The 11,348-nt window shown below is 47.0% G+C and overlaps 1 protein-coding gene across 1 annotated transcript; it reads right to left on the reverse strand.

Moving 5' to 3' along the window:
* Positions 1-1,951: 1,951 nt before the first annotated feature.
* On the reverse strand, positions 1,952-2,893 carry LOC147981591 (uncharacterized). The gene has a single exon (XM_087516004.1). The coding sequence runs from the start codon at positions 2,891-2,893 to the stop codon at positions 1,952-1,954; it is 942 nt and encodes a 313-aa protein (XP_087372130.1).
* Between the last annotated feature and the right edge of the window lie 8,455 nt (positions 2,894-11,348).

Raw genomic sequence — 11,348 nt, forward strand, 5'->3', positions numbered from 1 at the left:
GTTTTGGATTCCGAATGAACAAATTTTCTCATGGGGAGATGAGATTCTCGGTTACCACGGTTACCGAGAATACCGAAAAAAATTCGAAAGAAATTTATATTTGAATTTGAACTTCTTTTAAACTACTCCCTGTGTTCCTAAATATAAGTCTTTTTAGAGATTTGAATATGAACCACATACGGATGTATATAGACATAGTTTAGAATGTAGATTCACTCATTTTGCTCCTTTGTAGTCCATATTGGAATCTCTAAAAACACTTATTTTTAGGAATGGAGGGAGTAGATATACTGGAGACTTGAACATCTATTGACCAGGAAAGTGGTACCATCTCACTCGTACGTCACGTGTGCTAATTTCCTACTTCATGCAGGCGAGTTGCAGCCTGCAATCCATACCGAGGACGGGGTTTTGGAGTTAGCTCGCACTCGTGAGATCATGACCCTTTGTCATGTCCATTGTAGCACGTGTGTCGCCAAGGGCATAAGGGGCATGATGACTTGGCCTCAGGATAGATGTTTGATTTTGGCGTGATGTGGTACGTCGCCAATTCGGCGGGCCAACTCATGCTTGTCGAAACCTTCTCAACATGTCGGATCGTCCACTTCAGTAATCTTGATTTCACAGCTCGCAACCCCTTTGTTGGGTTCTTATTTTTTTCATGTACGTATTCTAAAAATAAACAAAAAAGAAAAGTTGCAACGAAGAGGAATCAAACCTGCTACCTCTCGAGGCGGGGAGTAGATGGTTACCACCACGCCATAATAATGAATGGTTTCACCAATGAGATGCTCATTGGTGCAATATTTTAGTATATCCCGAGAGTATAAATTCAAAAATTTCAGAAATTTTTGCTCGGCATACTTTTGTTTCATGGGGCGGCGAGAAACGCGGATACCGCCCATTGTCCGAATTTTCCGGGCAGTACCCAAAACCTTCATTGATACCAACAGATTGTTGGGTTTACTGAAGGATTTTGTTGTTCTTTTATTTCATGAATAAACAATTGCCATGGAGTGCCATACTGATACACTACATGCATTTTCAAAGCACTGGCCGGAAAATCTATACACGAACTCAGCTATTCTAGATGATGATTTTAAATATATTTTTCTTGCACACCGTCCTGGGTGCAGGTCACTTTATGATCTCCGCTTGCACTGATAGCATTGTTTGCTTGTTCAGATGAGGAAAAAAACTAGCTTAGCTTTGGCATAGCCACCATGAGCAAGGTCGGGTTTTGATCAATAGCCTGTGTAAAGAAGATGTGTAGTTTTAATGCAGCACAAGAGAGTCATGTTATTCAGCTCTGCTCCCATGAAGAATTTTTCTATTGCTGTTACTGTAGGCACAGCTGGAGAAGGAAGAAGACTCACACACACAACTAAAGGTGGAAGAAGATACGCACAGAGTCTTGGCACGCACACACTTTGCCTTTTCTTTGTTTTCTTCTCACCCTTGCAATGCAATTACATGATGGCTTAAATAGCCGGAAGCACACGGCTAAAACGCAGCCACTCACCCACTAACTCCATGCACACACACGCACAGGCCACAACTGTCTGACCCGGTTACTACTCAACTAACCCACGTCTAGATTGAGTCACTTCCAAGTTTTCTGCAGATCAACTAAGAGTTCACGCAGCCGGCGCATGCCACAACTGATTTTGCCCGCTTCTTTCTCCACCTCTTTCTGCTACACAACTCGGCCGCTTGGACTCCACGGAACTAGACGCATGCAGCTAGCCTATCCATGCAAACTACTAACAAACTCAACGGGATACACTACTGACTTGCATATACACGCGTGATCTCTTCTCTACGTGAGTACATGCCCACAGCCAGGTAGGTCGGACGTGACAACATGCATGACACTGCTAAATAAATACGATGAAAAACCAAAAAACAGCAAGGTTAATTCTAACAATCACCCCCTTAACATTGCTGTCGTTTATTCGAACTCCCATGCCGTAGCATCACAGCAGCCCCGGCTCGTCGTCGGCCGTCGCGGCAGCAAGAAGCGCTCGCTGTTTCCTTGGCTCGGTGCAGTCCTTGGAGTAGTGTCCGTACTCTTGCAGTTGTAGCAACGCACCTTGCGTATGTCGAAGTTGCCCTTCTTCTTGCCGGCGCCGCTGCGGTGGCGAGCAAGCCACTCCTCCTCCGTGAGGAGCAGGCGACTCCCACCACCTTGGTCGTAGTTGTTGGCGCCCTTGTCCAAGTCGCTCCGGTCTTCCGCCGTTTTGAGCCTTCCCACAAGCTCTTCCATGGACATGGTTTTAAGATCAAGAAGCTGTTCAATGGCAATAGCTACCTGGGTATACTTGGATGGCACGATGCGGAGAAGCTTCTTCACGACCTTCACCACGTCGAGGTTCTCGCCGAGCGTGCGCAGCTTGTTGGCGATCTCGTTCATGCGCATGGCGAGCTCATCGAGGGTCTCGCCGCTCCTCATGCGGACGGCATCAAACTCCTTGAGGAGAGTCTGCGCCTTGGCCTCACGGACGCGGGCATCGCCGACCCGCATGATCTTGATGGCATCCCATGCCTCCTTTGCCGTCGCCTTCACGGCAAGCGTGGAGTGCATCTCCTCCGGCACGGCTCGCAGAATTGCCGCAAGCGCCGCCCTGTCCTGGCTGAAGCTCCCGCCTCCCTCGATGGAGTCCCACACGCGTTGGGCCTCCATGTTCACCTTCATGATCAGCGACCACTCGAAGTAGTTCGTCGCCGTCAGCGGCGGGTAGACGACGGTGCTGCTGGCCTGGTGAACGACCTCCTGCTGCACCACCACCTCGCGGCAGCCATGCCGCGTCGGGCTCCGGCCTCGGCGCACCACCGGCGAGGCCGAGACACGGCGGCGACCCGGCGACGGAGTGCGTGAACCTTCAGTCACCATGGCTCTGAATAACAAATGTTGGCACAGCCGGAGGAGGAAGAAGACTCACACACACAACTAGAGGTGGAAGAAGATACGCACAGAGTCTTGGCACGCACACACTTTGCCTTTTCTTTGTTTTCTTCTCACCCTTGCAATGCAATTACATGATGGCTTAAATAGCCAGAAGCACACGGCTAAAACGCAGCCACTCACCCACTAACTCCATGCACACACACGCACAGGCCACAACTGTCTGACCCGGTTACTACTCAACTAACCCACGTCTAGATTGAGTCACTTCCAAGTTTTCTGCAGATCAACTAAGAGTTCACGTAGCCGGCGCATGCCACAACTGATTTTGCCCGCTTCTTTCTCCACCTCTTTCTGCTACACAACTCGGCCGCTTGGACTCCACGGAACTAGACGCGTGCAGCTAGCCTATCCATGCAAACTACTAACAAACTCAACGGGATACACTACTGACTTGCATATACACGCGTGATCTCTTCTCTACGTGAGTACATGCCCACAGCCAGGTAGGTCGGATGTGACAACATGCATGACACTGCTAAATAAATATGATGAAAAACCAAAAAACAGCAAGGTTAATTCTAACAGTTATAGTCTATGTTGCCGAGCAAAGCGAGATCCACCAGTGGTGCCAAACAAATATCCTGGGACAGCAAAGCTATTGGTATTGTAGGCTTTTAACATGTCCTGCAAACAAATTCAAGTCCTTAGACCACCACAATATATTTCCTTCTGGGAACCCCTGCCTTTTCCGATGCCTCTCACTACCATCTTGAGTACGTGCAGCTCCTCCTGTTGTTCATTTTATCTTTCATTTCCCAAGTCTCGACTCCATTCGTGTTACATTAATTTGTGGGTAGTACTCTGGTCCGGAAGATAAGGATAGGCACAAGCTACTCTGGTCCGATATGATTTTAGCTATATAAGGAGGGAGAGAGTGTGTCCTTCATATAAGAGGACCCTGATACAAAGGCTAGTCATATGCTTACAATTACACATGAATACTTGATTGTTTGTAGTGACAAGTAAAATAAAATTAAAGCAAATATATTAGTTGGTCCTTGATTGTTACATATGTTAATTATAAATGAAGGTTTGTACAACAACTAAGACAACTAGTTTGTAGTAAATTCTTTCTAGGTGTATGGGGCATAGTGGTGGGTATGAGCGCCTTTATACTGTAAACTGTATCTAATGCAACATATTTAGTGGAAGTGCATAAATGAGTACATGTGATGTGCTATGACAACGATATTTTCATGTCATTTGTAGCCACACAAACAAATGTGTAACTTGTAATGGCTCGAGCCATTACATGTGTAGGTTGCACAAACAATTCAATTGAAGGTTGCATGCATCAATCGATGCAGCGGCCGTGATTTTTATCCCTTTTTTGGATTTTTAAATAAACAGTGTCGGACACTATGAACTACAGCCTTATACATGTCTTTTCTACAACAAAAATGTTATGATGGCATACACAGACACATAACATACCAGATGTTTGATCTGCAGAAACTACGAAACATAATCATGAGTAAATCTAAGTCGAGTAGAATTCCACACACTTGAACCATCCAATGCATGTATTATGTAGACCCAAACCAAAACCTCTATACTGTTTCCTACAATCTGGTCACAACCCATGCCGAAACAACAATAGACGTATTCTAGGATGCCTCTCATTCCAAGCACGAATGCTACCTCGATCTCGATCTCGATCTCTCAATATGGAATTAATAGTTTGCCAGGGGATTTCAGCATGGCATCCCGGGTCGTTTCGGTATTCGCTTTGAACCTGGCATATCAAATTCTGCGCGCCTTGGCTGTGTGCATCTTAGTTATGCAGAGGCCGGGTGTGTGCTCATTGTGTTATGTATCCTCTTGATGCTCCACTTTGAGCAAATAAAATCCACCATTTGTCGAAAAATCAAATTCCGCGTGTCTTTACTAATAGTTCGGGAAAGAATAGCTGATCCATAAACAACTAGCGCTGACCACTCTTGATAAGCATGTAACAGTCGCTCTATAAATAAATTATATGTCACATGAGTGTAAATTGTTCTGTTGAGAATTTCACTGTCCCCACACTACTTGCATTTGACTTGCATACTGGCGGCATACCATCTCCCATCTCTTTGTTATACCTATATAATATGTTTAAACCCTCTCGAGGTTCCTCCCAAATCAGCGGTACCAAGTGTGTATCAGACATGTCTTCAGATGAATGTTATCATGGGCTAGCAAATCTTATTTATGTTGAATTCAAATTATTCGCTTGCACTATCTATGTGTGTATATGAAGATAACAAGAAAAAATGCATTAATATTGCAATTTAGCATGCTCTTCCTATTCAGTGCGCCGATGCATCGATCCGTCTTGGGTGCGTGGGTGTCTCCGTGTTGGGTGTGTGGATGGATTAAAGTGGGGGAGGAGGGGAGGCTTAGGGCCGAGCGGAATCGGAGATCGCAGTGCCAGCCGCCTCTGCCTGCTCCTCTCATCCCTCGTAGACACGTGCTAGTTCTTGCCAATTTATTTCTTGAGAAGCACGTACTAGTTCTTCTTCTTCTTCTTTTTTGCGAGAATAGAAACACGTAGTGGTTTCTCCTATACTTTTGTTGTGTTTTCCTTTGCTGGGTTTACTAGATTTTCTTCAAGTTTTTAGTTTACGTTTGTTTTTTTGTTGTCTTTGTATTTTTAAAATTCAATACACTGTAAATTTATGCAACCTTTTTTGAGCCCAGTTGAAAAAAACACAGGAATATTTTTTGAATTTTGTAAATATTTGTTAAAATACATGAATATTTGAAATTTTAGAAAGTATTTTAAATAGAAAACCACCAAGAGAGGAAAAAAGGGGCTGAACAAAACCGACCAAAAATTAAAATAACTAGCCCTACACGAACCATTGTAGAGCTAGCAAAACGTATATGGGTTGTTCGACAAGAGGGCTTCCCGTGGGTGGTGGGGTGACTGCTGGGGGATTTCCCAGCATCCTAGATGCGCTTTAGGAGCAATCCAAATCCGTACTATTAAAGTGGAGTTGGTAGTTTGCCTCATCTCTTATTTTTTGTCCCGACGTTCTTCTCCTTTCGTTTTCTGTTGATTTTTAGGTAAAACGATGCCGCAAAAAATAAAAAATAAATCCTAAATGATAAGTAACACACGTGTGACGTGAAGCACTATGGTCCTGTACAACTAAAGATGTCGCCTAAACGAGGATGAATACCTTAAGCTACCATTTCCAAGAGACACTACTCTTTTGACGTGAAAGGCTGTGCTCTGTCCATTTCATTATGCCAGAGAAAAAAAAGGAGTTACAGATTACAAGACAGCAGGACAACACGTCAGCAACAGCGACAACACCACAGATCTAAGCCACCCTCAACCTCCAAACATGACCGCAAACCGAAGTGTTACGAGAGCAAGGTGTTTGGACATATCTCCAAGAAGGGAAATGACACACGTGAGTGCAATCGTCGTCGGCATCGACCCCTGGCGAAAACTCTGTCTGCCGCCCAAAACTGTGCCACACCACTCCGCTGAACACCAGGTAGGATTCGACCGTGGCAAATCATCCACTACCTAGCCAAATGCAACCAATCGCAACACAGTGTACAGGGAGTGATATTTGACAATGCCTCCAAAAAGGGGAAAGACACCAACATGTGGCATCATCACCAACATCGACTACGGTCAAAGATCAAGCTTGCGCCCGCAGCCTTGCGCCGATCCGAACCCTTGAGAGGAAGCCCAATGGCTAACAACAAGGACAAGCTGCAACTCAGTCTGCCTAACATGGCAATACTGAAACCAGCTAGTTGGATCTAAGAAGACCATCACAGTACCATGGAGATCAGCTCAAGCCAATGATGATCACCACAACCGTTGCGACCCAGAATTCTGGCCAGCAACCACATCGATTGTTGGAGCCCCGCGCTGTCACTGCACACTCCCGCCACGGCCCACCCAAGCCCAGATTGGGCCCGCCTCACCACTTCGCCCACACACGCCCACCGCACCTTGTCGCTGCCACGAGGACTGCTCACCGACAAACAACACCACCTCACACATGCCGCCACGTGTAGATTGAGAACCAGCATTTGCCAGGTCGGTACCGAACTGATCGTGCATGGACTGATGGCCCCCAAGCTCATGCGAAGCCGCCTCAGATCAACCAGTGCAACCCCACCACACATTGCTGTTGAGCACACTGGAGAACAGTGGCGGCCACACCATCATGACCGCCGCCACAAGCTCCCTACTCGCAGAGGAGGCGCTGCCAACTGGAGCAAAGAACAGGTCCAGTCTTCGCCGACTCCATCTAAGCCTTTTCTGGCGGAGGCAGTACTGACGACAAGGGGAAGCAGGAGGGAGGGGTCGGGGGTCGACACGGCGGAGGTGTTGGGTTGCTGCCATTGTCTCCCTAGTGAGGGAGCGACATGCGGGACTTGTACAATATTATTCTACACAAGACACACTACTTTTACAGTTTTTTTCTTGCTCATTGTTTTGCTTATGGGTGTTGGGCACTCTATGATCTTAGCATGGTCAAGCGACACATGCAAGAATTTTTTTTATTTTCTAGCTTTCCTTTCCTTGCTCGCTAGACTAGGAAAACATAGGTCTGTTGGTCATAGCTACGAAGGAGCAAGGCTCGTTATCTAATCAAGATGAGTAGTTATGCACGACAGTTTGCACGAAGTGATGTCTTATTTTCACAACGGGGAAGCCAAATCAGTCTTTCCTTGATAGAGCAAGGATAACTCCTTTTTTTATGTTATGCACGACAGTTTCTGTTCTAGTTAGCTATGTTGTTGAGGAAGGAGAATTCCTTTTTTAAGATCCAACAATCGTGAGCATTTCAATAATTAAGCGGATATAATAGTTACTCATGGTCACTGATGTGACAGGGAGAAAATAAGAGAAATGGAAACAAAGGAGCATGTAGCTCCGAAGGATCACCTCAGATCTTCCATAGGGGTTTCCAGATATTTACCACCCATGAGGCGCCATGCATCGTTAGATCTTCTAGAAGCAGCAATAATCATTCTAACTGGCATGATTTGATTGTGCAATATTCGTCTGGTTTGCTCAAGCCAAATCTCACAGGAGAACAGGATCGAGAGGGACTTAATCCCCTTGTGACGTCGGGCCTTGTCGATGATGTAATGCTAGATATCCATGGAAGATGTGAGGTGTCTCTAGTTGATAGGGAACACCGAGCCGCAACCCTTCCAGCTTGACATCCGCCGCAAAGTTTTCCTCGCCACCAGGCAAGGAGAACTAGCTTTTCAATTACATCATCAGAGGCTATGTCCTTCTGGCCAGTAAATTGCACTTGTTCGGCGGACCAGACGAGCATCCTTGCCTAGCGAGGTTATTGCCACTCCTACTAGTTTGACCCAAACACAATCGAGTTCGTAGTCAACTACGATGAGTTCGAGATGACAACCCCCTCAGTTTCCGGATGCCTCCTACTCCCATCATGGGTCCAACTCATGTTGGTGTTCATCGTATCTCTCTTTTCTAAAGTCTACTCCATTCGTGTTGATTTGGTGGGTACTACTCCGGCCTGAAGAGATAAATATGGGCACGAGCTACAATGCTAGAGCCACCAATCCGATATACTTTTAGCTACGCCGGGAGGTGAGTGTGTCCTGTATATAAGGGCCTTTATATGAAAGACAGTTATGCCTACAATTATAAACAAGTAGTTGTAAGCACATTAGGTATCCATGGACACTAAACTTAAATTTGACATTACACTTCTAGTAACAAAAAGATCTGAAGGTTCAACACCATGTATTTTGAAGCTAAATATTAATGATATTGCATCCAAAATAGCATACTTTCAATGGACTGGGATCAGGTGACATGCCTCTTGGCAGTCACCAGGTAACATGCGGCTAGCCATCCAGCGTTCCTTCTTCATCCAACGGCCGCCAGCGAGCAAAGCGAGAAAAGCCAACGCTTAGCAATTTCAGAGCAACGGAAACGACACGGTGAAAAAGAGGAACAGGCGAGCTCGCTCAAGTCAATAAGTGCAACTCCAACGTGCTGACCAAACGGAGAGTGATTTTATCCGTCTTTTTGTCCGTTTGGGTTGGTCCAGCGGACACCAACGTCCGTTTACGCGTTTGGATCGACGCTTGCACCCAACGCTGGCCTGACCCATTATGACGACACGAAAAAAATACAGGCATTTCGCAAATAAAAACAGACATTAATTAAACATTAAAAGTCGGCCACGAAGGCCGATGAGAGTCCACACATCCACGTTTGCATTAACGAAAATTAAAAACGAACTAAACTACGAGGCGGCGCGCTGCCCTAAGCGGCGGCAGTACGTGAGTTCGATGAGCGTCGGTGCAGGGCCGGCCTCGGGGAATGTCGTGTTCCAAGCGGCGGCGATGTCGGCCGCCGGCTGTGCTACCGCGGGGGCCTGTGCCGTTGCGGCGCTCTTCGGCCAGCCGTCGTTGGCGCCACGGTTCGAGGTACGCCGCCTCATCTTCCTCGTTCGCCGCCACCCTGCGGCGTTCGTCCTCCTCGCTCTCCTGAAAGACAGCCGCAACTACCGCCTGGTAGGTGGCCTCCGCCTTCTGATCCTCCTCGCGGGGGCGGCGGCACGCTGCGGTCGACTTCGCGGACGCCGCGTCGCCTCGCCTCCTCGTGCTCGAAGGCGAACCATTGAGCCCAGTATGACAAGTCAAAGGCGTACGCGGCTTCGTGGCGCTGCTCCGGCGTTAGCAGCGCCCGCCGGCGCCGCACCTCCTCCGCGTGCGCCCGCCGGCTTCGGAGGCCGCCTCGGCCTTCTGCTCCTCCGACGCCACCACCAGGGTAGCGGAACGTACCCTAGGTCGAGTTGAACGCCGCTGGGGCGGGCCACGTCATGCATAGGTTTAGGGATGATTTACGCATGTATGTGTGCTTGATCTGGCTACAGAATTTCTATGCTAATTACTTGTAATTTGTAATGACAAGTGTTACTAAATTGTTCAATTTTTACTTCTTTGATGTCCCTGCACGTTGAGTCTAGTTTTTCCTGTACAAAAAACAACTCGTACAAATCAGTTTTTAGTTCTCGGTTGTTGCGCTAAAAACTGCTAAGTGTTGGCCTTTTTTCACTTTGGTCGCTGGCGGCAGTTGGATGGAGAAGGAACGCTGGATGGCTAGCCGCAAGTTACCCCGTGACTGCCAAGAGGCATGTCACCTGATCCCAGTCCACTTTCAATGGTATGGTAAAATGAATAAATATGCAAATAAATTACTTAGTCCTTTATTGTTGGTATAATATTGCACATAATAAATCATAGTTTAATGGGAGCATGTGCATGTCAACTAAGACAACTTGTTTGTAAAAAACGCATCACTATGCATATGTGGCATAGCGGTGGGTGAAGGGGCCTTTATTAATCCCCACATATTGGCTAATTTTTTTAAAATAATACAATTTTTTTTAGTAATTTGCACAAATATTACGCCCAAAAAATTATTTTCAAAAATAATACACCGTCGGGCAGCAGCTGGCCGACTGGTCCTAATCAGCTAGCAGTAGGCCGACTGGGCCTTATCGGCCAACTGCGAGCCGACAGGTGGCTTCTCGGCCATGCGGAGGCCGACTATTGGCCAGGCCACGTCGGGCGCTGGCTGTCGGCGCGGGCTGGGTCACGGGCGACCCAGTCGGCCAGCTGCCGACCGATCAGCCAGCTGCTGGCCGACAGGGAGCCGGCCCCACAGCGCACGCCTCTTTTTCCTCTCCTTCTTCTTTCCCTTTTTCCCACCGCAAGTTTCTCTCTGTTCTTCCTTCCTCCTCTCTCTTACACGAACTAGCTCCAATTAATACACCAAAATGCCCCGTTTTTTCGTGGATTTGGCACCGTGAATGGGTTCTACATAGTTAGGGAAGCCAAAAGAGAACTCGATCTACTGATGGGGTAGCTTGTGGTGGTCGTGGTGAGCATTCTGTTGGAGCATTTTTTCAGCGCATTGGTGGAGGTTGTGGCGGTGGTGGAGGTGGAGGTGGTGGTGGTGAAGCTGGGGCAGTGTGGTGGAGGTGAAGCTCCGGTAGTTTGGTGGAGTTTCCGGCTCCAGTTCCGGTGATTGAATGCCGTCGTTCGTCGTTCGCACGCACGCTACAAGGGTATATTTGAACAAACATTTTTATTTTCGAAGTTGCGTGCAATTATTGTTATTTGCTCCGGTAGTAATGTAAATATATTTAGGTAGTCGTGGTGAGCATTTTATTTCCCGGTACCGGTGTGCAATCATTGTTATTTGCTCCGGTAGTAACGTAAATATATTTAGGTGGTCGTGGTGAGCATTTTATTTCCCGGTTCCGGTGTGCGATTATTGTTATTTGCTCCGGTAGTAAACGTAAATATATTTAGGTAGTCGTGGTGAGCATTTTATTTCCCGGTACCGATGTGCAATTATTGTTAT

The sequence above is a fragment of the Triticum urartu genome, chromosome 3A (assembly GCF_056163025.1).
Source record: "Triticum urartu cultivar PI428250 chromosome 3A, HENAU_Tu73, whole genome shotgun sequence".
NCBI classification, from domain to species: domain Eukaryota; kingdom Viridiplantae; phylum Streptophyta; class Magnoliopsida; order Poales; family Poaceae; genus Triticum; species Triticum urartu.

What these genes read in the sequence shown, in the direction of transcription:
- LOC147981591 (XM_087516004.1), bottom strand. Translation starts at nt 2,893, where the DNA reads ATGGTGACTGAAGGTTCACGCACTCCGTCGCCGGGTCGCCGCCGTGTC.